This window comes from Salvelinus sp. IW2-2015, linkage group LG2 (genome assembly GCF_002910315.2).
Source record: "Salvelinus sp. IW2-2015 linkage group LG2, ASM291031v2, whole genome shotgun sequence".
NCBI classification, from domain to species: domain Eukaryota; kingdom Metazoa; phylum Chordata; class Actinopteri; order Salmoniformes; family Salmonidae; genus Salvelinus; species Salvelinus sp. IW2-2015.
Window position 1 is genome coordinate 35,628,087 of NC_036839.1, and position 27,572 is coordinate 35,655,658.

General features: G+C 39.8%; 1 protein-coding gene and 1 long non-coding RNA gene across 4 annotated transcripts in view; both read left to right on the forward strand.

Annotated features, from left to right (window-relative positions):
- The first annotated feature begins 4,480 nt into the window (after positions 1 to 4,480).
- LOC139029281 (uncharacterized) overlaps positions 4,481 to 27,572 on the forward strand; it is a 116,406-nt gene continuing 93,314 nt past the window's right edge. The window contains exon 1 of the long non-coding RNA XR_011481582.1: positions 4,481 to 4,546. This is a non-coding gene — a long non-coding RNA (uncharacterized lncRNA). The remainder of the gene's footprint in view (positions 4,547 to 27,572) is intronic.
- Positions 7,872 to 27,572, forward strand: part of LOC111979139 (nectin-3-like) — a 24,698-nt gene continuing 4,997 nt past the window's right edge. For 2 of the 3 annotated variants that reach the window (XM_070448854.1, XM_070448853.1), the window contains exons 1-9: positions 7,872 to 7,986; positions 8,283 to 8,355; positions 10,719 to 11,066; positions 17,136 to 17,441; positions 19,744 to 19,846; positions 20,464 to 20,618; positions 24,566 to 24,834; positions 24,932 to 25,009; positions 25,116 to 26,629. In XM_070448854.1, coding sequence (XP_070304955.1) covers positions 8,301 to 8,355; positions 10,719 to 11,066; positions 17,136 to 17,441; positions 19,744 to 19,846; positions 20,464 to 20,618; positions 24,566 to 24,693 — 1,095 coding nt within the window. In that variant the 5' untranslated portion in view covers positions 7,872 to 7,986; positions 8,283 to 8,300 and the 3' untranslated portion in view covers positions 24,694 to 24,834; positions 24,932 to 25,009; positions 25,116 to 26,629. The remainder of the gene's footprint in view (positions 7,987 to 8,282; positions 8,356 to 10,718; positions 11,067 to 17,135; positions 17,442 to 19,743; positions 19,847 to 20,463; positions 20,619 to 24,565; positions 24,835 to 24,931; positions 25,010 to 25,115; positions 26,630 to 27,572) is intronic. The other variant, XM_070448855.1, reaches the window with a different exon arrangement.

The window sequence follows — 27,572 nt, forward strand, 5'->3', positions numbered from 1 at the left end:
GGTGTGTGTGTGTGTGTTGTTTCTGTGGAATTTGATGGGAGACATGACTGATTTACAGTTCATGAGGGTTGCCTAATCACACATCACTTTTTTAACCATTCGAAACAGCCCCTAACATCCCAATTTAAGGCACTTCTGGTTGGTACAGGAAGCTGAACGTGAACACATATCCTCGTTGGGGTAGGCTTTTACAGGATCCTGTGTTTAAAGTCTATACGTTAAGAATTGACTGATCTACACAGGGTTGAATGCAGTGATTTTCACAATTGCAGGTTATGTATATCAAGACACCTTTAGGGTGAATTTAACCACTTCCGGTTGCTCCAGGAAGCTTAGAATCAACACAGGTAGACCTCATAGTGGCCTGATGAGTTGTCATCGAAGACAGGTTCATAAGGCATTAATAACCTACATAGCCTTCAGGTTGAATTTAGGGGTGCAGGCAATGTATTCCTATGGGGAGAGAAGTCAATGCAAACTGTTTGATGTAAACACCTTATTTTCACTGTTTAAGGGTAATGCCACACGTTCAAGGTTAGGCTTGCACAGATCGAGAGGACCTCAGGAGCGTTCCTGAGGTCGAATTGTGCTTCTCACCCTAACGGTTCTCCCACTGTCACCCAAAAGCACCTGAAATTTAGGGCCAGGATATATTTTGGGCCTTCTTTTTTTCACGGTTGCTGCACTCAGACCGAGCAGTGTGGGACACAGTGTGGGGCTTAGAGACACACAGAGCCTGCAATACTTACCTTTGTTCAAACTATTAAAGAACCGTCAGACCTAGAGGTCTGAAACTTTAGAAACCTGTTCTAGAGCTCAGGTCGATAGTGCGTGCTGGGTTATGTGGCTCTAGAAGGTTCTCGGACTGAGAAACAGCCTCGTACATTTGCAATTTTGTCGTCATTTTGACCATTATTTCTGAATGTCGTCATTTTCGTAATGGTCAAAATGACGACATTCAGAAAAGTCCCAGAGTCGTCGCAAGACTAGGTGCATTGAAACCGGCTCGGCCCATAGAGACGAACCCCAACGTTTCTGTCCGATAGCTCATTCAAGGACCCCGCAGCAAGGCATGGAAAAAAGTGGATTTTCAGCACCAATTAAGGTCGTTGCTTGGGCACCGAATAACCTATAGAGCCGAAACTTGGGATTCAGGGTCGCCTCACATAGGTCTACACATAATGTCAGAACTTGACCCACAGCTAGAACGTAACTATGTGTTTTATGTTTTTATTATGTTTTAAACTGAAGGCGCTGTGAATTATGGGCCTGCTCTGAAATATGTGATAGTTGGCTTCTAAACRATTTGGAAAAAGTGGGTTTGGTGTCAGATTGTATCAGTTTGGTGTTAGAATGATATCTAATTGACTGATGGACGCTGACTTGCTAGGTGACTTTTGTACATTTGCAATATGTTTAAACAGTGAGGAACCATCACCAAAATGACAGACTGAAATCAACACTAAAAATCGCATCACCATAGTCTCTAGGCCGTGCCGAGTTCAACAAGACGCCCCGCTTGACCATAGCTCGCTCTGAGCGCAGCGACCGTGAAAAAAGTAGGCCCAAAATGAAGCCTGGCCCTAAAAAAAATGCTCGCCTAATTTTTTTTCAGGTGCTTTGGGGGACAGCGGCGAACCGTTAGGGTTAGAAGTACAATTCAACCACAGGAATGTTCCAAGGTCCTCCCGATCTGTGCAAGCCTAACCTTGATGTGTGGAATTAACCCTTAACCTCTAACGAGCCTCTACCCCGGGTCTGGGATCACCCCCACCCCCCCACACACTGATTAGCATAGCTAGCATAGCTTCACAAGTAGATAGTAGCATCTAAATATCATTAAAACAAGTCCAAGACACCAGATGAAAGATACAGATCTTGTGAATAAAGCCACCATTTCAGATTTTTAAAATGTTTACAGGGAAGACAAAAAATAGTAGATCTATTAGCTAAACACGTTAGCAAAATACACCACTTTTCTAACTCCATCAGTTTCTACTACTTCAGGTGCTATCACCAATTCGGCTAAACTAAGATATTGATAGCCACTAACCAAGAAAAAACCTCTTCAGATGACAGTCTGATAACATATTTATGGTATAGGATAGGTTTTGTTAGAAAAAAGTGCATATTTCAGGTAGAAATCACAGTTTGCAATTCACCGACCATCACAAGACGACTAGAATTACTAAGAGAGCAACGTGTATGACCAATTTACTCTTAATAAAACATTTCATAAGAAAGACAAAGCATAGCAATGGAAAGACCCAGATCTTGTGATTCCAGACAATATTTCAGATTTTCTAAGCGTTTACAGCGAAAACACAATAAATCGATAAGTTAGCATACCACATGTGAAAACGTTACCAGAGCATCGATTCCAGCCAAAGAGCGCTATAACGTAATCACCGCCAAAATATATTAATTTTTCACACCTTCTCAGAATTCTTCCGATGACACTCCTGTAACATCATTTTACAACATACATATACAGTTTGTCGAAATGTGCATATTTAGCCATACAAAACCGTGGTTATACAATGAAAATAGTAGCAACTCAAGCATCAAAATGAGGGACGTCAGCTTTCAGAGTGATCTAGTTAATCGAAAGCTAATCATATACTTGACAAAAAATACAGGGTTGACAGGAATCGAAAGACAATTAGTTCTTAATGCAACCGCGACTTACATTTTTAAAATATCCTTACTTTTCAATACAGGGTTCGCCAAGTGACGCGATAACAAACAAATGGCGAAATATGCGTTTAAAATATTTCGACAGAACAACGATTATCATATTAAATTGCTTACTTTGAGCTGTTCTTCCATCAGATTCTTGGGCAATGTATCCTTCTATGTTGTAATCTTCTTTTGGTCGATAGATGTCCTCTGTCCTTCGAAATGTCACTAACAACGACCGAGACCCCGAAACGTTCCCAAAGCTAGAAAGTGCACGACAAAGAAATCCTCAGAATCGCACTAAACGGATATAAATTGCTATAAAACGGTTCAAATTAACTACATTATGATGTTTTTAACAACTATAACGAGTAAAAACATGACCAGAGAAATATTGCTGCTAAACAACGATTTGGAATGAGGCAAGTCCGATGTCCTTCACGCTTCAGGCGCGCGACGAGAAAGGGAGGTACCTCCACGTTTTGTTCTTTTATATTGGCTGTGATTGTGCAATCGACTCCATTCAAAACGTGATGACGTACAGACACCCAGAGGAAGACGTAGGCAGTGTCGTTTCTTCATAGCATTCACTGTCACCTTAAAAACAGACTCCAGATCAGGGGTAAAAATTTCTGAAATCTGACCCCTGTCATGAAAAGTGCTGTAGATATAGTCTGTACCACTCAGAGACAAAATTCCAACGGCTATAGAACATAGAAAGTGTTTTCTATCCAATAATAACAATAATATGCATATTGTACGATCAAGAATTTAGCACGAGGCAGTTTAATTTGGAGACCAAAATATGCTAATGCGGAAAGCACCCCTATAGTTCCAAGAAGTTAATCACTAACCTTCGATTATTTTATCAGATGACACTCATAGGACTTCATGTTACACAATACATGCATGTTGTGTTTGATTAAGTTCATATTTATATAAAAAAATCTGAGTTTACATTGAGGCGTTAGATTCATTAGTTGCAAAAACATCAAGTGACTTTGCATAGCCACATCGTTTCAACAGAAATACTCAACATAAATATAAATGATAATACAAGAAATCACATAGAATTATAGATATACCTCTCCTTAATGCAACCGCTGTGTCAGATTTCAAAAAACTTTACGGAAATATAAACCATGCAATAATCTGAGACGGACTCAGATGATTAGCCAAATTAGTCACCATGTTGGACTCAACAGAAACCAGAAAATATATGATAATGTTTCCTTACCTTTGATGAATTCATCAGAATGCAGTCCTAGGAATCCCAGGTCCACATAAAATGCTTGATTGTTCGTTCATGTCCGTTATTTATGTCAAATTAGCTACTTTCGAATTGTTTACCAAATACCCTAACTAATCTTGAATAACGTTCCAACCGGAGAATTAAATCGCATTCAATTGAGAGATGGAACAGAGCTGCCTCTCACGGAACACGCGTGTTGAATGCATGGTCACCTCATGGCACCTCATACTAAATTCTGTCTCCTTCGACCCCCTTCACATTAGAGTAATCAGACTTAGTTCTATTGACTGCTGACATCTAGTGGAAGCCGTAGGAAGTGAAAACCCATCCATAACTCTCTGTATTTTGAATAAGAGCTTGGTTGAAAATATGGCACCCCAGAAAAAATCCAAACAGGAAGTGGAACTTCTCAGGTTTTTGCCTGCCATATGAGTTCTTGTAATCTCACAGACGTAATTCAAACCGTTTTAGAAACTTTAGAGTGTTTCTATCCAATACTAATAATGATATGCAATATTAGCAACTGAGACTGAGGAGCTGGCCGTTTACAATGGGCACCTTTCATCCAAGCTACTCAATACTGCCCCTTCAGCCATAAGAAGTTAATGCCTACATGTGTCAAATAAGTGCAGGCAGTCCAACGTGCTAAATAAACAGCTGCAAGCGGTCCTGCACACTAAATAAACAACTGCAAGTGGTCCTGCACACGTCAAATTAACGCCTACAGCTGCTAAATATACACCTACRCACGCTAACTTGACGCATTCTTTAATATACTAATTTTACCAGACAATTTCCCTGGCTCCTCGTTTCAACCAGATTTCATTAATCGGTGTACAGTCAGTTTGAGRCAACAACACCACAAGCTAAAGGTGCACCATTGAAGATGGCGTGAAGGAACTTCCTTATCCGCTGCAAACAGACCCTAAATGACTGCACTCGGCTTCTGCTCTCCGATAATCCTGGACTTGATGCCCTTCAGTCCACGTTAACAAGGTTGATTCTTTTTAAATACTATTATTACTTAATCGTAAAGTTGATCAGCTAGCTAACACAGAGGACGGATCTGTTTATGGCTATGCAGCTATGTTGTGTGTAAGTAACTTAGGCCTATGTGTCGCTAATATTGTAAGTCTGATTAGACCGAGGGAGTATTTTATATATGTAGCTAGTATATGTAGTATATATATATTTGAATGAATGCTGGTATTTAAACGTCTGGATTGCTAAATKAGTTACCAGTTAGCTTGCTAACGTTCCTTTGCCTCAAACCCCGGCCATAGCTGCAGTGAACGGCACCGTCTTGTGAAGTTTTTACAGCCCTGCTCCAAAAAACATGTAAATTGTTCACTTTTATAGCCACTGAAACATGACATGACTATGCTTTAAGACTAGCTACATAAAGGTGACTTATTATCGAGGAGTACTGACGTCAAACATATTATATATTTGTAGGCATATATATTTGTAGGCAAAACAACAGCTGAAGGTCTAAAACTTCAGGCAGGCTGGCTGGCTAGCTATAATTTCAATGCTACCTAGTCTTAGCTGCGCTAGCTCACGATTAGCATGAAAACATTTACAAAGCTCACATAAAACTCATTTGACCTAGGACAACCCTGTAAAAACGTTGCTAATATCTACAACATATCAGCTTTCTAACAGCACATATATTACTTTTGAATACCATTTGAAATATTAATATTCCATCTAAGCCTATGATGTAGAAATTAACAACTTCAGGCATGAACCAGGAACGTTAACGTTAGTACTATGGCACGGTTTGAACAGGAATCGGAGTTCCATGGTCTCTATTTTCACAAAACTGTCGTCTTGCAGAATGGAAACCATGCAGAGGAGCCTTGAGTGGGCTAGGGGGAGGCTGATACATTTTGCTTCAGCAGATGACCTAACTGATCAAGATTCTCAGTTCATTCAGGAGTTTCGTACCTCTGGCTAGCATGCACAACAACGTAAGTAGCATTGTAATGGGTGTGGTTGGGCTTACTGTTGAGCAATCAAACCAGGTAATGTTGATAAGCCGTAGATTTTCTTCCACTATTCGTTCTCCTGCTGCCCATTGTATTCGTTCTTGGTCAACATTTCTATTTATGTCTTTAAAGTCCAATATTATAAAAACATTACTTGGCCACAATTTGTGATAGTTACTATAATTTCAAAGTATTTTTGGAATGAGGGGGGCGGTGTCAMAATACATTAATAGCCTAAACACAGTGTTGTACAATTTCTTTCAGAGAGGCTATACAGGCAAGTGTGTGGCCTACAACCTCCTGTGCATGAACTGAAAGAAATTGCGGAATATGACTTGAGAGAAGTTGGAGAAGGTACGTCACTTTATACTTTGATGGATGTTATATTACTGTTAATTTGCACTAAGTAAAAATAAATATTATGGTTGTAGTTGTTCATGAATACTTTTCCACATGGATTTAGTTTCCTTTTGTTGGCAGTCAATCTTTAAGGGTAGTGATAATCAGTTTAGTGTTTTACTAATTTGTCCCAAAACACTTTTTTAACTATCTAAGATCCTTGCCGTGTTGTGCATACTAACCAGGTGAGAATCACCAGAATTAACTGTGATACTTGGTKAATCAGGTCTTCTCTGCTGCTTTATCAGCCTCCCCCTTGCCCACTCCAAGCTCCTCTTCATGGTTCCCTTCTGCAAGACACAACTGTGTGAAAATAAAGCGGAAGGAATGGGAACCCTATTCCTTTGAAGCAGTAGTTTAAAGTACTGTGTATATGCCTGAAGTTGTTATTTTACCCTAATAGGCTTAGATGGAATGTAAATATTCCAAAAACAAAGTGAACCTACACATTAAAGTCTACTCTGTTCGAAATCTGAAATGTTGTAGATGTTAGCAAAGGTTTTACAAGGTTGTCACTGGCTAAATTTGCTTTGTGAGCTTTTCAGTGTCTTCATGCTAATCAGCCAGTCAGGCTGTCATTTCAATGAAGAAGAAGTTGCCTACCTTCAGCGGTTGTTTTGCTTTAATACAAGGCTTTGGGCTAAAAACGTAACTCGATGTCCTGCTTCAGTACTAGCAGTAAAGTCACATTTAGGTAGCTTACTTCCTTTAGTCAATAATAAAGCAAAATAGAGACAACATAGTCCAAAATCAACAACTACCAGGATTTTGAGCAGGACGTTTTTTGGAGTATCTCCGTTGTCTAATCTATGTATGCCTGTCCCTGCATTCAAGCAACAATCTTGCTAGTATGTAATTTACCTTGACAGTATTAACATAGTTCAATGGTCACACCCTGATCTGTTTCACCTGTCTTTGTGAATRTCTCCACCCCCCTCCAGGTGTCRCCCATCTTCCCCATYATCCCCTGTGTATTTATACCTGTGTTTGTCTGTTGCCAGTTCGTTTTGTTTTGTCAAACCTTCCAGCGGTTTTCCCTCTGTTACTGTCTCTCGATTGTTCCTGTTTTCTAGTTTTCCCKGTGTTGACCATTTCTGCCTGCCCTGACTCTGAGCCTGCCTTCCGTCCTTTACCTTTGCCCCTTTGTTCCATATCCAGTGTGCGCTCTGAACGCTTCAAGAGCAAAACTCTCTGGATTTAAGAATGGACATACTGACAATGCATGAATTTACRAACACCCAGATCGCACTCTGAGTGGACTCTGGCAATCCAGATTGAATTTACAAACACACCAATCRTTGTGAGCTCGATGTGTCATGAGTTTGTGCTAAAAGCATTGTACTTATTTATACATATTGTACATAGTTGGACATGGAAAAATGCAAAGAAAAATGTATATTTTAAAGACAACAACCTGAGGTTCAAGGAGGACCTATGGGTATGTTCCATAACCAGTAGATGGTGGTACAGGCTTTCAAAGAGGTAGCACACAACCTATAAAAAGCCAGGAGTCTGCAAGTGGGGTGGAGACTAGACTCTCTCATCCATGATCCACCCCATGGCTCCTATAGCTGGCTTTCCTACAGTAGGACATTTTTATGTCAGCATTACGGCAAAAAACAAATGTCTCGGCTACTTCAGCAGAGGAACTTACAATCATCAAAGGTTAGTGGCCTATTACATTTACAGATGCCTCAGTTCTCTTCCATTATTACTGACCAATGTAGGCCTGTTTGTTATTTTTGTGAAAAGGTTTGGGCTACATTGCAAGATGTTTATAGTCTTCAACAAAGAGTTATGATTGCAGACCATTGATTGAATAAATTGCATCTCATTCAACGTTATTTTACATATAGCTTAGCCTATATAACTGTCTTACATAAACAATGAATAGGTCCTCATTAAATGCCAATCTCAAAATGCTATATAATGCTATTATTACATTTCCCCTATGACCCTAGCAATGAGAAGAGCAAAGCATGTTACGGAAGCTGTGCTGTGTGATTCTACTCATCATCCAGAGGGATACAGAAAGTAGGTTTCCAATTGATGTTATGTTTTTGTCTCTTTTTTTCTTATTGACACTAGGCAAGCAATATAAATCCACCAAACACACAATCCCACCTTTTAATTGTAGTTCTGGTCCTTTTAGGGTACAATAAGACACACACATCAGCTCAGTATGTTTACTATGTTTTTAACTCAGTATGTTACCATGTTTTTAACTCAGTATGTTTACTATGTTTTTAACTCAGTAAGTTTACCATGTTTTTAACTCAGTATGTTTACTATGTTTTTAACTCAGTATGTTGACTATGTTTTTAACTCAGTATGTTAACCATGTTTTTAACTCGGTATGTTTACTATGTTTTTAACTCAGTAGTTTTGAGACATGCTAAACATGCACAAGTATCTAGGAATGTATTGAATGTCTTACTCTTGATTAAGTGTAAGAATAGAGGGAGGGCTTTAGGCTTATTTTTTATTTATTTATTTATTTCACGTTTATTTAACCAGGTAAGCTAGTTGAGAACAAGTTCTCATTTACAACTGCGACCTGGCCAAGATAAAGCAAAGCAGTGCGAGACAAACAACAGCAGATAGTTACACATGGAATAAACAAGCATACAGTCAATAACACAATAGGAAAAAAAAGAAAGTCTATACACAGTGTGTGCAAATGGAGTGAGGAGGTAAGGCAATAAATAGGCCATAGTAGCAAAGTAATTACAATTTAGCAGATTAACACTGGAGTGATAGATGAGCAGATGATGATGTGCAAGTAGTAAAACTGGTGTGCAAAAGAGCAGAAAAGTAAATAAAAACAATATGGGGATGAGGTAGGTAGATTGAGTGGGCTATTTACAAATGGACTATGTACAGCTGCAGCTATCGGTTAGCTGCTAAGATAGCTGATGTTTAAAGTTAGTGAGGGAAATGTAAGTCTCGAGCTTCAGCGATTTTTGCAATTCGTTCCAGTCACTGGCAGCAGAGTTCTGTAAGGAAAGGCGGCCAAAGTAGGTGTTGGCTTTGGGGATGACCAGTGAGATATACTTGCTGGAGCGCGTGCTACAGGGGGGAGTTGTTATCGTGACCAGTGAGCTGAGATAAGGCGGAGCTTTACCTAGCATAGACTTATAGATGACCTGGAGCCAGTGGGTCTGGCGACAAATATGTAGTGAGGGCCAGCCAACTAGAACATAGTGGTGGGTGGTATAAGGGGCTTTGGTAACAAAATGGATGGCACTGTGATAGACTGCATCCAGTTTGCTGAGTAGAGCATTGGAAGCTATTTTGTAGATGACATTGCCGAAGTCGAGGATCGGTAGGATAGTCAGTTTTACTAAGGTACGTTTGGCGGCGTGAGTGGAGGCTTTGTTGCGAAATAGAAAGCCGATTCTAGATTTGATTTTGGATTGGAGATGTTTGATATGAGTCTGGAATGAGAGTTTACAGTCTAGCCAGACACCTAGCTATTTGTAGTTGTCCACATATTCTAAGTCAGAACCGTCCAGAGTAGTGATGCTAGTCGGGCGGGCGGGTGCGGGCAGAGAACAGTTGAAAAGCATGCATTTGGTTTTTACTAGCGTTTAAGAGCAGTTGGAGGCCACGGAAGGAGTGTTGTATGGCATTGAAGCTCGTTTGGAGGTTTTAACACCGTGTCCAAAGAAGGGCCCGATGTATACAGAATGGTGACATCTGCGTAGAGGTGGATCAGGGAATCACCCGCAGCAAGAGCAACATCGTTGATATATACAGAGAAAAGAGTCGGCCCGAGAATTGAACCCTGCGKTACCGCCATAGAGACTGCCAGAGGTTCGGACAACAGGCCCTCCGATTTGACACACTGAACTCTAATAACATATTCACTAAGTAGTTTCAGCCTAGACTGGACCCAGATCAGTATGTGCTTTAGCCATCTCCTCTGACTATGGCTACCTAAATGGGGAGGGGGTCAAAGATTGAGCAATTGGCACATTTGTTTTTGCAATAGCCACATTTCAGCTTCAATAGGATATCATAGTTCATAAGTGTAACGGATGTGAAATGGCTAGCTAGTTAGCGGGTACGCGCTACTAGCGTTTMAATCAGTTACGTCACTTGCTCTGAAACCTAGAAGTAGTGTTGCACCTTGCTCTGCAAGGGCCGCGGCTTTTGTGGAGCGATGGGTAACGACGCTTCGTGGGTGTCAGTTGTTGATGTGTGCAGAGGGTCCCTGGTTCGCGCCCGTGTCGGGGCGAGGGGACGTACTAAAGTTATACTGTTACATAAGCACAGCTAAATACTAATAATGGTCTTGTCTGTGTGTTTAGGTAACATCTCTGTTTATTAGAGTTCATAAGCATCTATTCTACAGGTATCTTTTGGACTTTGTTTTTGGATTGTTTTCTCTTCAGGTACACGTGTGATTGGAGGACGCAGGACTGTGGTACAGGGGGAGGATGTGGACTTATCCTGCAGACTGACAGAGACGACCGAGGATCTCGAACAGATAACATGGCAGAAAAGTACTTTGGAAGAAACACAGAACCATAATTTTATGCTGATTTATCCCAATGGGGGTACTAAGTTTATTGCACCAAATGGATTGAGTGGTAGAGTCCAGTTTATTGGGAACCCATCAGAAAACCTTGGATCTATTCGAATAACAGCTGTCAGACTGTTGGATGAAGGCACCTTCACATGTATCTTCAGTGTTTTCCCCAGTGGAGCATACAGTACAGAGATACTTCTGACTGTGCTAGGTAAGAACTCTTCCTTCACTCTTTGTATCACTCTTTCTACTTTTGACAGTGTAGAAAGACTGTGTATGATAATCAATACTCGAAAGCTAAAAAGTTGTTAAGTGAAGCAAAACYATAAACCTCATCTATAGGTTTTTCCTTACCACAGAAAGTCCATCTTCTCTACACTTAGAAAAATGGGTTTCCAGAGGGTTTCCAGAGGGATATGATTGATCTACAGTGGCTTGCACAAGTTTTCACCCCCGAGTCATTTTTCCTATTTTGTTGCCTTACAACCTGGAATTAAAATATCTTTTGATTTATAMAACATGCCTACCACTTTGAAGATGCGAAAAAAATGTGTGTGTGAAACAAACAAGAAATAAGACAAAAAAACGGAAAACTTGAGCTGCATACCTATTCATCCCCCCAAAGTCAATACTTTGTGGAGCCACCTTTTGCAGCAATTACAACTGCACGTCTCTTTGGGTATGTCTCTATAAGCTTGGCACAACTAGCCACTGGGATTTTTGCCCAACCTTCAAGGTTAAAACTGCTCCAGCTCCTTCCAGTTGGATGGGTTCCGCTGGTGTACAGCAATCTTGAAGTCATACCACAGATTTGAAATTGGATTGAGGTCTGGGCTTTGACTAGGCCATTCCAATACATTTAAATGTTTCCCCTTAAACCACTCGAGTGTTGCTTTAGCAGTATGCTTAGGGTCATTGTCCTGCTGGAAGATGAACCTCTGTCCCAGTCTCAAATCTCTGGAAGACTGAAACAGTTTTCCCTCAAGAATTTCCCTGTATTTAGTGCCATCCATTTAGTGCCATCCATTATTCTTTCAATTCTGACCAGTTTCCCAGTCCCTGCCAATGAAAAACATCCCTACAGTCTGATGCTGCCATCACCATGCTTCATTGTGGGGATGGTGTTCTCGGGGTGATGAGAGGTGTTGGGTTTGCGCCAGACATAGCATTTTCCTTGATGGCCAAAAAGCTACATTTTAGTCTCATCTGACCAGAGTACCTTCTTCCATATGTTTGGGGATTCTCACACATGCCTTTTGGTGAACACCACACGTGTTTTTTCTTTAACTTCTTCTTAATAGGGGGCGCTGTTTTCACTTTGGAAAAAAATCGTGCCCAAATTAAACGGCCTCGTACTCTGTTCTAGATCATACAATATGCATAGTATTATTACTATTGGATATAAAACACTCTGAAGTTTCTAAAACTGTTTGAATTATATCTGTGAGTAAAACAGAACTCATTTGGCAGCAAACTTCCATACAGGAAGTGAAAATTCTGAAAATGAGGCTCTGTGTCAGGGCCTGCCTATTCAACTGGCTTATATTTATGGATCTGTATGCACTTCAAACGCCTTCCACTAGATGTCAACAGGCAGTAGAAGGTTGAATGGGGTGTCAAGCTTGATGTGAGGCCGAATGAGAGCTTTTGGAGTGACAGGTCCGCTCTTTTGTCAGTATTCAACTGCGCACAGGGGAACTCCACATTGTCTTCTGAAATGCGTTACGTATACACGACGAAATGCTCCGGCTCTGATTTTATTGGATACATATGAGAAAAACATCATAAAGTAGGATTTTTCAACCGAGTTTGACCAGTTTATTCAACGTTYATTGGGACTTTTGGAATTTTTCGTTCCATGCGCAAACATTTCTTGGACATGTGCCCTCCACATGGCTAGCCAAAGTTGCTAATTCGACAGAAGAAATGGACATTCTAAAACAAAACAACAATTTATTCTGGAACTAGGACTCCTTGCACAACATTCTGATGGAAGATCAACAAAGGTAAGAGAATATTTATGATGTTATTTCGTATTTTTGTGGTTTGTGTTGGCTCCAACAAGGCGGAGAATTGTTGGGTGCTGTCTCACAATATTGCATGCTGTATGTTGTACTAAAGTTATTTTAAAAAATCTAACACAGCGGTTGCATTAAGAACCAGTGTATCTTTCATTTGCTGTACAACATGTATTTTTTAGTAAAGTTTATGATGAGTTTTTTGGTTAGATTGGGTTAGATTACGTGACTGTCCAAAATTTCTCCGGACAATTTGGTGCATCATGGCTACGTATTCACAATGTAAAACCAGGATTTGTAGCTCTAAATATGCACATTTTCGAACAAAACATAAATGTATTGTATAACATGATGTTATAAGACTGTCATCTGATGAAGTTGTTCAAAGGTTAGTGATTAATTTTATCTCTATTTGTGGGTTTTGTGAAAGCTATGTTTGCGGTGAAAACATGGTGAAAACATGGCATTGTGTGTTTGGCTATTGTGGTGAGCTAATATAAATAWATATTGTGTTTTCGCTGTAAAACATTTTAAAAATCGGAAATGATGGCTGGATTCACAAGATGTTTATCTTTCATTTGCTGTATTGGACTTGTGATTTCATGAAATTATATTATATGATATCCCTGTCGCGTTAGGCTAGGCTATGCTAGTCAGCTTTTTTGATGAGGAGGATCCCGGATCCGGGAGGGAGACTCGTTAGTTAAGCAATGGATTTTTTTCTGGCCACTCCTCCATAAATCCCAGCTCTGCGGAGTGTACTGCTTAAAGTGGTCCTATGGACAGATACTCCATTCTCCGCTGTGTGGCTTTGCAGCTCCATAGCTCCTTCAGGGTTATCTTTGGTCTCTTTGTTGCCTCTCTGATTAATGCTGTCCTTGCCTGGTCTGTGGATWTTTGTGGGCGGCCCTCTCTTGGCAGGTTTGTTGTGGTACCATATTCTTTCCATTTTTTAATAATGTATTTAATGGTGCTACGTGGGATGTTCAACGTTTCTGATATTTTTTTATAACCCAACCCTGATCTGTACTTCTCCACAACTTTGTCCATGACCTGTTTGAAAAGCTCTTTGGTCTTCATGGTGCTGCTTGCTTGGTGGTGCCCCTTGCTTAGTGGTGTTGCAGACTCTGGGACCWTTCAGAAGAGGTGTATATATACTGAGATCATGTGACAGATCATGTGACACTTAGATTGTACACAGATGTGGACTTTATTTATCTAATTATGTGACTTCTGAAGGTAATTGGTTGCACCAGATCTTATTTAGGGGCTTCATAGCAAAGGGGGTGAATACATATGCATGCACCACTTTTCCTTTTACATTTTTCGAGACAAGTTTTTTTTTCATTTCACTTTTTTGTGTATGTCCATTACATGAAATACAAATACAAATCCATTTAAATTACAGGTTTTAACACAACATAATCGGGAAAAAGCCAAGGGGGGTGAATACTTTTGCAAGGCACTGTATAAGGGCTCCACATAGAAACCCTTCTAAATGTGAATAAATTTTTTATTATAACGTTTTTCTTTCTTTTAAATATTGCTGAGCATTAGTGTTAATCTAATTTAACATCAGGAGTTCCTGTAATCTCATACATTTTAAAGATAATGTTTTAAACTGTACCTACAGTATTTTTTAAATATTTGTGCATATGATTTGTGCAATGATTCCCTTAATCATTTTACAAATACAATACTGACATAATCAATATTTTTGCAATGATTTCTGTATTTCAAATTAGTATTTTCTGTAATTGTATAGAGCAGAGAGTGGGAGAATAGAAGGAAGTATGAGTGATCCAATTGTATGGTACACAGAACATTTTACAATTTTAACTCATGTTTATTTTTCAGTGTAACATTTATATTGTTGTTTCAGGAGTTAAATTAAGTTAACACTCAGTGGTGTAAAAGAAAATCAGTGTTGGTGTTAATAACCAGAATTGAGTGTGATTGTTGCATTTATTCTGTTTGGAGCAGGGATGGGCACTTTGATGGGGATCACAAAAATCTGAACTCATCGTGAGGAGCCACAGTTGCTCGTGGAGAGAAATGTTTTCAGTTTTAGAGTTTGCTGCAATTCTACACATTTTGACATGGAGTGTAGACAAGATTTTGCAATTTTTTTTATAACTAGCTGCCCATCCCTGGTGTACAGTAAAACACTCAAAACCACGCGCATCATTATCATATTTCCAAGCATGCTCTATTGGAGGTAGGTTTGTTTGTTTCAATATCTGTGTTTTTGTATGTGCAATGATTACTTGATTAACTTTTATTCTATACAAATATAAATAACATAAGACATTTCTCAACTAATCCAATCTGTTACTAGTTGGACTTCTTGCACCCGTTACTGAGATAGTTGTTCCAGTTTAGGTAGATCATTTATACATTTTTACTAACCTGGCAGTCTTTCTAAAATACATGTTGAAGGTGATTAAAAGTTCCAATTGTTGGATATCTTCATTCCGGCTGAGGAAGACACTTAACACCTCTTTGGGAAAGGTGTACCGCTAGCGCCCGGCCTCGACAACATCCGGTGAAATTGCAGAGGCTGAAATTCAAAAAACAAAACTAGTAATATTAAACATTCATGAAAATACAAGTGTTATACATTGGTTAAAAGCTTAACTCCTTGTTATTCCAACCGCTTTGTCAGATTTCAAAAAGGCTTACGGCGAAAGCATACCATGCRATTATCTGAGGACAGCGCCCCGCGTACAAAAGCATTAAAAACATTTTCCAACCAAGCCGCGGCATCACGAAAGTCAGAAATAGGGATAAAATAAATCACTTACCTTTGAAGATCTTCCTCTGTTTGCAATCCAAAGGGTCCCAGCTATATCACAAATTGTTGTTTTGTTCGATAAAGTCCTTCTTTATTTCCCCAAAAAGTCAGTTTAGTTGGTGCGCTTCATTCAACAATCCACCGGTTTCCCCTCGTTGAAAATGCATACAAAATTAATCCCAAACGTTACCAATAAACTTTGTCCAAACAAGTCAAACAACGTTTCTAATCAATCCTCAGGTACCCTAATACGTAAATAAACAAYACAATTTAAGACGGAGAATAGTATGTTCATTACCGGAGATAAATAACAAAGTGCGCACCCTCACCGGAGCGCATCATAACACTACAGACAAAATGGGAGCCACTTAGAAAAACTACAAATTCTAGCTCATTTTTCAAAAAACAAGCCTGAAACTCTTTCTAAATACTTTTGACATCTAGTGGAAGCCCTAGGAACTGTAATCTGAGAGGTATTCCTTTTATATTCCTACAGACAACCATTATAATCAGTGGTGAGCTCCMMAAAAAATTCTGGATGGATTCTCCTCTGATTTTTGCCTGCCATATCAGTTCTGTTATACTCACAGACATTCTGTTAACAGTTTTAGAAACTTCAGAGGGTTTCCTATCCAAATCYACCATGCATATGCATATCCTAGCTTCTGTGCCTGAGTAACAGACAGTTTAYTTTGGACACCTCAGTCATCCAAACTTCCGAATACGGCCCCCTAGCCCTAAGAAGTTTTAACCCTAATTTGCTCCAGYTGTGCTGTACCACTATGGCTGACCCTGTAAAACAACACATTTCACTGCAAGTATCTGGTGTATGTAACAATAAAACATTTAAACATATATTATTATTTATAGAGGGTTCTAGGCAGAACCATTTACAATGGGATTTACCTAGCACCAAAAAGGGTTCCCCTGTGGGGACAAGAACCCTATGTCTTTGTACTTTGAATCTTTATTTCTAAGAGTGTATCCTCTTWCTCAATCTGTAACCAGGAGAGCACAAGCACCAATAGTTTCCCTAATGGTGGAACASATGYTGGAATATACAGAATACACCACTATATCCAGCATTCCTTAACGGCATAATCACTGGGCTGTGAATGCTTTTCAGTGGAACTGGTGAAGCTGAAAAACATATTTTGGGATGTGTGTGTGAAACTTAATACCTGAGATGCAAGTACCTCTCTTCAGGGTGAGCTAAAACCTGTTAACTTGATTGCCCATACCTCCAATACAGTAAATGTGTAGCTACTAATGGTGTATATTGCAATTGGCCAGATAGAGAACATGATAGAGTTTATTTAAAGTTTGTTGGTCATGTGACATGAGCATTTGGATAAGTTTCACATGACGGGCTGTGTGTGYTTGGGTTGTTCTTTCATGTATAGTTCCACATTCATCATTGGTGACTGTCTACTCTCTGTATGTTTGATTGTTTGTTTTCTGGTCACAGTTCCTCCACTAGTGAATGTGACAGTTGATGTTCCTCCTCTCATTGGGGAGAATGAGGTTATCTTGGCAACCTGTTTGGCTGCTGGTGCCAAGCCACAGGCAGATGTGAGATGGAAGACAGGTGCATTGGGCAGTTTGTTCAGGACAGTGACTAACTCCACCCAGCACACCAACGGAACCACCACAGTCCTCAGCCACCTGCTCGGGGTGCCAACCAGAGCAGCAAATCAGCAGCAGGTCCAGTGTGTGATCAACCAGTCTGCCCTGGTAACAGAGAAGACCTACAACTACAGCATAAACATCCACTGTAAGTATAAACTCACTGTAGCTGCTATCTAGAACCAAAAAAGGTTATTCGATTGTCTCCTTATTAGAACCCTTTGAATAACYCCTATTAGATCCAGGTAGAAACMTTTTGGGTTCCATGTAAAACCATTTCCACAGAGCAAAGCCTTTGATCTAGCCTGTATCAAATGTTATTTTATTTAGCTTAAACATTGTTCTGATGCACAGAGAGGTATGGACCTTTACAAGGCTTTCATTGTACTGCTCCTCTACTGCAAGTAATCAAACTGAAATTAAGGAAGACCAGGTTCACAAACAACTGAATTCTTAGTGTTGCCTCATCTGTGGAATATCAACTTTTTGGGGATCTGTGTCCCTTCCACGGACGATTGAGCTATCATAGGCTAATGCGATTAGCATGAGGTTGTAAGTAACAAGAACATTTCCCAGGACATAGACATATTCGATATTGGCAGAAAGCTTAAAATCTTGTTAATCTAACTGCACTGTCCAATTTACAGTAGCAATTACACTGAAAGAATACCATGCTATTGTTTGAGGAGAGTGCACAATTTTTAACATGAAAAGTTATTAATAAACAAATTAGGCACATTTGGGCAGTCCTGATACAACATTTTGAACAGAAATGCAATGGTTCTTTGGATCAGTCTAAAACTTTGCAAAGACACTCCTGCCATCTAGTGACCAAAATCTAAATTGCACCTCGGCTGGAATAATACATTATGGCCTTTATCTTGCATTTCAAAGATGATGGTACAAAAACGGTTTGATTTCTTTCTTTGTATTATTTTTTCCCCAGATCTATTGTGTTATATTCTACTACATTCCTTTCACATTTCCATGAAAGTCTTTCCTTTCAAATGGTACCAAGAATATGCATATCCTTGCTTCAGGGCCTGAGCTACTGTATAGGCAGTTAGATTTGGGTATGTCATTTTAGGTGAAAATTTTAAAAAGGAGCTAATCCTTAAGAGGTTTTAAGTTCCACCTACTGCTCAGAGACTGTAGAGTCATTGTTATGGGTGTCATATATCTGTCTTGGTGTGGGTGTAGTTCTATTTACATTCTATATCTGCAGTAACTGTAACCACCTCGATGTCTCTCTTTCACTCGCTGTCTCTCTCAATGTCTCTATCAAATCAAATGTGCCGAATTTACAAGCATTTCGCTACCTGCAATAACATCTGCTAAACATGTGTATGTGACCAATAAAATTTGATTTGAGCTCAACTGGTGTAGACTTTAAAGTGAAATGCTTGCTTACAAACCTTTCCCAACGATGCAGAGTTTAAAAAAAACATTATAATAAATAAAATAGTAACTAACACAAAAGAAATACAAAAAAATACACAAGAATGGGGCTATTTACAGGGAGTACCAGTACCAGATCAATGTGCAGAAGTACAGGTAGTTGATGTAGATATGTACATCAAGGCAAGGTAAAGTGACTAGATAATAATAAGAGTAAAATAAGGAACAGAGTAGCTGCAGAAAATTATGTGTAGAAGTGTGTGTGTGTTTCTGTGTTGGTATACATATTTGTTATGTGTGTGTGTGTGTGCATATGTAGTGTTTGAATGTGTGAGGGACAGTGTAGTGTGGGTGTGTGAGTGAGTGTGTAGATGGTGTGTACTGTATATAAAGTCTAGTGAGTATGCGTAGGGTCAGATCAAGATAGTCAGTGCAGAAMGTTTGGGTACCATTAATTGACTATTTAGCAGTCTGGCTATTTAATAGTCTTATTGCTTGGGGTAGAAGCTGTCTCTGAGCCTGTTGRTCCTAGAGCCGATGCTCCAGTACCGTTTGCTGGAYGGTAGCAGAGTGAACAGTCTATTGCTTGGGTGGCTGAACTCTTTGGCAATTTTTCGGGGCTTCCTCTGACACCGCCTACTATAGAGTCCGCACCACCTTTTTTAGCGCTTTACGTTCAAGGGCAGTTCAATTGCCATACCAAGAGGTGATGCAGCCAGTCAAGATGCTCTCGATGTAGAACTTTTTGAGGATCTGAGGACCCATTCTCTTCACGACTGTGTGGGTGTGTGTCGACCATGTTAAGTCATTACTGATGTGGACGTCAAGGAACTTAAAGCTCGCGACCCATTCCACAACAGCCCTGTCGATGTGGATGGGGGCGTGATCTCCCTTCTTTCTCTCCACGATCAACTCCTTGGTCTTACTGACATTGAGAGGGAGATTGTCCTGGCACCACACTGCTATGTCTCAGACTTTCTCCCTATAGCCTGACTCTCTGTCTCTCTGTCTCTCTGTCTCTCTGTCTCTCTCTCTCTCTCTCTCTCTCTCAGATCCACCTCAGACAGTGAACATTACCCTTAGTGAGGCCTCTAAAACCACAGTCTTCCTTTGTGTAGCAGACGGCAACCCACACCCCAACTACACCTGGAGCAGGTACTCACTCCTATGTAAACTAGTTCAAACCAGTGTAAATGTAAATATTAGCTGCACATGTACACTCCGTTAAAAAGAGTGGGGTCACTTAGAAATGTCCTTGTTTTTGAAAGAAAAGCAAATTTTTTGTCTATTTAAAATAACATGAAATTTATCAGAAATACAGTGTAGATATTGTTAATGTTGTAAATAACTATTGTAGCTGGAAACGGCAGATTTTTTATGGAATATCGACATAGGCTTACAGTGGCCAATTATGAACAACCATCACTCCTGTGTTCCAACGGCGCGTTGTGTTAGCTAATCCAAGTTTATCATTTTAAAAGGCTAATTGGTCATTAGAAAACCCTTTTGCAATAATGTTAGCACAGCTGAAAACTGTTGTTCTGATTAAAGAAGCAATACAACTGGCCTTCTTTAGACTAGCTGAGTATCTGGAGCATCAGCATTTGTAGGTTTGATTACAGGCTCAAAATGGCCAGAAACAAAGANTTCTTTAGACTAGCTGAGTATCTGGAGCATCAGCATTTGTAGGTTTGATTACAGGCTCAAAATGGCCAGAAACAAAGACCTTTCTTCTGAAACTCACTCTCTCACTCACCCTCCCTGTCTCGCAGAGTGGTCCAGCCATGGCCTGGGTCTTCAGTGAGAGCAGAGGGAGACAAACTGCACTTCCTCAGTCTCAGCTCTGAGCTGAATGGTCTCTTTGTCTGTGAGGCCTCCAACCCCTACGGACGAGCAGCTGGCTCCCTCTATGTACACACATCCTCTGGTGAGAAGYACCTGAGACACACACACTATTCATACTGGTTGACAGTGGTGGAAAAAGTACACCATGCATTAATAAAAAATGACTCACATAAAAGTGAAATTCACCCAGCAAATTTCTACATAAGTAAAAGTCTAAGTATTTGGGTTTAAGTATCAAAAGTAAATGTAATAGCAAAATAATACTTAAGTATCAATATATTAAGCAAACCAGATGGCACAATTGTCTTGTTAATTTTTTTTTWACGTATAGCCAGGGGCACACTCCAACACTCAGATATMATTTACCAACRAAACATTTGTGTTTTGTGAGTCCGCCAGATCAGAGGCAGAGGCAATATATTGACCACCAGGGATGGTCTCTCGATAAGTGTGTGAATTGGACCATTTTCCTGTCCTGCTAAGCATTCAAAATGTAACAAGCACTTTTGGGAGTCAGGGAAAAYGTATGGAGGAAAAAGTACATTATTTTCTTTAGGAATGTAGTGAAGTAAATGTAAAAGTTGTCAAATATAGATAGTAAAGTACAGATACCCCCAAAAACGACTTAAGTAGTACTTTAAAGTATTTTTACATACGTAGTTTACACCACTGCTGGTTGCTTAATAACCTTTTGTCACTACAGGGGGTGCTGTTTCAACTTGGACATTTAGCGTTCCCAAATTAAACTGCCTCGTACTCAATTCTTGCTCGTACAATATGCATATTATTATTACTATTGGATAGAAAACAATCTCTAGTTTCTAAAACCGTTTGAATTATGTCTGTGGGTGAACCAGAACTCTTTCTACAGCGAAAATCATGACAGGACATGCGAAGGTCTGAAAACTAGGCTCTGTTCTCAGATCAGTTTAAAGCTCTGTGTGTGCCCTATGGGTCGAAATGAACTGCACCCGCCTTCCCCTGGATGTCAGTAACCAATGAGAAGTGGAATGGAGTCTCTACGTATTTCTCAGAGTTTATAAAAGGCCATGGAGTGACATGTCCGTTCTTTTGGACGCTCGTCAAGACGCAAGAGGGGCATCAGAATGGCATGCTCAAAAGCTCTCGTTAATCGGCCTAAGATATATCCGTCTGTGATTTAATTCGATATAGGTGTTAGAAACATCATAACGAAGTTATTTTAAACCGATTTATATCAGTTTATGCGAGTATATTGCTATTTTCGGAATTTTCGTAGTATTGCGTTTGGAGGATTTGGACATGTGTGTGCACGTAGCAATTGTTAGCTGCTAATTACAAAGTTGAAGAGGACGTTTTTACAACAAGCAACGATTATTTTGGACAAAGGACACCTTGCCCAAGATTCTGATGGAAGGCTCGTCCAAAGTAAGAAGCGATTTATGATTTTATTCCGTATTTATGTGGAAAATGTAAACGCATTTGTCGGCCATTATTGCGGCACTAGTCTGGCTGTAACGCACACTGTTGTCTAGTAACGTTAATTTAAAAAATCTAACTCAGCGGTTGCATTAATAACTAATGCATCTTTCATTAGCTGTCCAACCTGTATTTTTTTTGTCAATCTAATCGATAAATAATCGTAAACTTAGGTGCCTTTCCAAGATGGCGCGGCCAGATGCATGACCTGTTGCCACTGATCACATTGAATAACCACGATTTGTACTGCTAAATATGCACATTTTCGAACAAAACCTATATGCATTATGTGAATCATGATTGGTTACAGGATCTGTTCATCTGATGAAGTATATCAATGGTAGTATAAAAATTATCAATATCCTTTTGCTGTCATTGTTAGATCGCTAACTGTGGCTGGTAAATTGGCTTGTGTTTCTGGCTATGGTGGTAAGCTTAATATAAATGCTAATATTGTGTTTTCGCTGTAAAACACTTGAAAAATCTGAAATTCTGCTGGAATTCACAAGATGTTGGTCTTTCGTTTGCTGTATGCTGTGTATTTTTCAAGAAATGTTTTAGGATGAGTATTTGGTAATTGACGTCGGTCTCTGTAATTATTCCGGCTGCTTCCAACGCTATTTCAGATGCAGCTGCAATGTAGAACTGTGATTTATACCTGAAATATGCACATTTTTCTAAAAAAACAATATGCCTATACCATAAATATGTTATCAGACTGTCATCTATGAAGTTTTTTCTTGGTTTGTGGTATATATATCTTTATTTGGTCGAAATTGGTGATAGCTGCCCATGCAGGAAAAAAATGGTGGAAAAAAAAAGTTGTGTCTTTTGCTATCGTGGTTAGCTAATATAATTACATATTTGTGTCTTCCCTGTAAAACATTTTTAAAAATCAGAAATGATGGCTGGATTCACAAGATCTGTATCTTTCATCGGTGTCTTGGACTTGTGATTTAATGATATTTAGATGCTAGTATTTACTTGTGACGCTATGCAGCGCTATGCTAGTCAGCTTTTTTAGCTGTGGGGGGTGCCCGGATCCGGTTTGGAGGAACTAGAAGTAACTGGTTTCTTATACTGCTTTATAAGTTGCTTATATTTGTTATGCGATCGAATGATTGGTTTGCTTGTTCCATAAGTAAATTTGTCTGGCAACGATACAGATATTCCTGGCATACACATATATTGTAAGTTGGTGGTTGAGATTTCCCTCTAGTGTGCGGGGCTGTGCTTTGGCAAAGTGGGTGGGTTATATCTTCCTATTTGGCCCTGGTCGGGGGTTTCTTTCGGATGGGGCCACAGTGTCTCCTGACCGCTCCTGTCTCAGCCTCCAGTATTTATGCTGCAGTAGTTTGTGTCGGGGGGCTAGGTCAGTTGGTTACCTGGAGTACTTCTCCTGTCTTATCCAGTGTCCTGTGTGATTAAGTATGCTCTCTCTAATTCTCTCGTTCTCTCTTTCCTCTCTGAGAACCTGAGCCTAGGACCATACGTCAGGACTACCGGGCATGATAGACACCTTGCTGTCCCAGTCGCCTGGCCTTGCTGCTATTCCAGTTTCAACTGTTCTGCCTGTGGTACGGAACCCCTACCTGTCCCAGACCTGCTGTTTTCAACTCTTAATGATCGGCTATGAAAACCAACTGAGATTTATTCCTGATTATTATTTGACCATGGCTTGTCATTTATGAACATTTTGAAATATTGGCTCTCTCTAATTTTCTCCTTCTCTCTTTCTTTTCTCGAGGACCTGGGCCTAGGACCATGCGTCGGGACTGCCGCCGTGGTGACTCCTTGCTGTCCAGTCCGCCTGGCCCTTGCTGCTATTCCAGTTTCAGCTGTTCTGCTGCGTTATGGAACCAGCCACCTGTCCCAGACCTGTTGTTTTCAACTCTTGATGATCGCATGCCTATGAAAGCACCTGAAATTATTCATGATTATATTGACCATGCTTGTCACTTATGAACATTTTAGAACATCTTGGCATAGTTCTGTTATAGATCTCCACCCGGCACAGCCAGAAGAGGACTGGCCACCCTCATAGCCTGGTTCCTCTCTAGGTTCTTCCTAGGTTTGGCCTTTCTAGGGAGTTTTTCCTAGCCACCTGTGCTTCTAACAGCGCATTACTAGCTGTTTGGGGTTTTAGGCTGAGGTGTCTGTACAGCACTTCGAGATATTAGCCTGATGTACGAAGGGCTATAAAAATAAAATTGAAAATTGATTGATATGAGGTGAGAATGTGATGTAGCATGGATAACAAGGATGAGCAAGATGCTCACTTATTTTCACTGCATGTGTTAGTTTCAACTTATGGCTATTACCCTTTCTACAGGAAGTACTGTATAACCACTAACTAAGATGGTCATGATACACAATTATCTCTCTACTGCCATATGTACATGTCTTATAACCTAGTATTATCTCTTAACTTTCTGCAGGGAAGCGTTTACAACAAAGCTATACTGATTGCTAGGGCAAACAAATTACACGTAAATGCAGCTGCAAGGAAAACAAAATGATATGTAATTGTAAATACAGACTTATAATACTGTATTCCCTCTCTCCTCACAGAGACCTCTGCTGCCTGTTGGGTCTCACTCGTTGTCGTTCTATGCTTGATTGTTGCTGGGCTGCACTTTTATGGTACAGTGCAATACGGACCAGTTTCCTTGGTAATATCAACTACTGTAATATTATGAACTGAATTTTGCATTTAAAACATTTTTATTGGCATTAGATGATCATATATTGATTTGGCTCAAGTTCATATCATATCTTTTGGGGGACTATATGCCAGGAGTTCAATCATGGCCAATCACCAGTTCCAGGCACCACCACAGGTATGTGACTATGTTAAAGTCCATTGTTGTGTGATTAACCTATCTCATCAGCCACTTTCTGCTATGTAATAATACTGTTATAATGTCTGATGACAAGGTTGAGGAAGATGAACCTGGGACGTCTGAGTTCTAACACTCCAAACCAGGAGGGCGGAGAAGGGAGAAGTAACGTGATGTAAGGAACACACATTATTTTTTATTTATTTTGAAATATTATTTRAAAAATKTATTGTTTGTGCTATTGTCTATTCATGAGGCATATTTATTGTACTATTTTAAAGAAATCACAGGACAGGCTGAGAGCAGATGCCAGAAGAATCTCAGACATGCACTGGATGTGGGAAGAATTCCAGTCTGCACATTCTCCGATTTTCTAACCATCTAATGAACAGAGACCCAATGCAGTATTCACTGTGACATTAGAAACCTTGGCTCGGCCACTTCTAAACCACAACTTTACACAGTGCTGGCCCTTGTTTCAGTTTTTTATCACCTCTCCTGGACTCCGCCTTGCCGTGGTGGAGGGGCTTTGTTACTTCAGAGGGAGCAACATTACTCCTGTATGTATAGTGCATGTTCAAGCCAACTAAAGGGAGGCCAGTTATAATCTAAATAACATGTCAAATGGAGAATCTTGTCAGTAATGACTAGCCAAACCCTGACTGATGCTGGTACTTGTAGCTGCTCAAAAAGGAATTCCTTCAAAGTATGCAGCCTTATGTAGTATTGGTACAGAAAGCAGTTATAAGAGGAGCCATGAAACCAAGGGTGTGGCTAGTGATCCACTGGGAACAGAAGCCATAGGTACTTCTTGCAGAGGCTCAAAATGTAATTCCTTCATATTATGCACTTATGCAGTCTTGGTACAGGGAGCAGTTATAAGAGGAACCATGAAACCAAGGGTGTGGCTAGTGATCCACTGGGAATAGAACCGCCACCAACAGCTGCCTCCACTAACAGCTGCATTAATCCTATCCCTGATTAACCCTGTATTATGTGTTGTTTTAGCCTAGCATTAGTGTAGCATGGCATTTTTGTCCAACAGTAGTTAGAGTAGTTAGAATGCAGGTCTTTACACTACATTATTAGTTAGAATTGTATTTATTTAATTTAATCTTTATTTAACTAGGCAAGTCAGTTAAGAACAAATTCTTATTTACAATGGCGGCCTCTTAAATGGCAAAACGCCTCCTGCGGGGATGGGGGCTGGGATAAAAAAATAAAAAATAAATATAGGACAAAACACACATCATGACAAGAGAGACAACACATCGCTACCTAAAGAGAGACCTAAGAAAACAAATTAGCAAGGCAGAAACATATGACAACACAGCATGGTAGCAACACAACATGACAAAAACATGGTAGCAACACAGCATGGTAGCAGCACAAAACATGGTACAAACATTATTGGGCACAGACAACAGCACAAAGGGCAAGAAGGTAGAGACAACAATTCATCACGCAAAGCAGCCACAGCTGTCAGTAAGAGTGTCCATGATTGAGTCTTTGAATGAAGAGATTGAGATAAAATTGTCCAGTTTGAGTGTTTGTTGCAGCTCTTTCCAGTCGCTAGCTGCAGCGAACTGAAATGATAAGTGACCCAGGGTTGTGTGTGCTTTCTGGACCTTTAACAGAATGTGACTGGCACAACGTGTGTTGTACGTGGAGGATGAGGRCTGCAGTAGATATCTCAGATACCGGGGAGTGAGGCCTAAGAGGGTTTTTATAAATAAGCATAACCAGTGGATCTTGCGACGGGTGTTCAGAGATGACCAGTTTACAGAGAATGCAGGTGTGGTCAGATTTTGAAAATATACTTTACAGCGAAAGAAATCCAAGCTTTTGTGAGTGTAGCAATCAAATGCTACAACACTAGCCCCAAATCTAGCATGGTCATGAAAGTCAGAAAAAGCAATCAAATATAATCGGCTTTACCTTAGATAATGCTTCGATGTCTGCACCAGCGAGACTCCCAGTTACACAACAAATGTAATTTTTGTTCGATAAATATTATTCTTATCACAAAAAAAATGCCATTTGGTTGTGTTTACGCCCCTGAAAAAGGGGAGAACATGATCACGAGAGTGGTACGGTATTGTTTTTACTCATTGAAACTTTTAGTGCAAATCATTTACAAAAGTAAACATTTTTACAGAAACAGATCTACAGGAAATAGATAGTTTTGTAGGGTACAGGCTTATTCAAGTCACAACAGTATACACTGTAATTCACTGAAACAGATACTAATTTCAATATAACTGTCAAGCACAAAGCTTTAACTCAGTAAACCATAACTCAATTTATCAACAGTAATAAAGTGTTTGAAAAACCATTATACAAATAACATTGCAAAATATCTTATTAACACGCAACATGTTCATTCACAATCGAACATAAAATGGCAGCTACTCTCAGTATGAAGCTATTCTTCGCTGCAACCGAGCAGGGCTCATATTACTCTCTGAAAACTTAACTAACTTCTCAATATGTTACTAAGACACACCCCTTAAAACTCTTGACATGTTAGCGAGTTATTACATTTTAAATTACTCTTTTTTATCACAATAACGTAACTGAAAAAGGAGAGAATGATCACGGAGTGTGGTACGGTTTGTTTACTCATTGAAACTTTTAGTGCAATGAGAAAGACCCGAAAATTTTCCCGGGAACTTGAGTGGAGACCAGAGCAATCGATCTCAGGCTCATAGATAAATTCATGACAGTTTAGTAGAAGT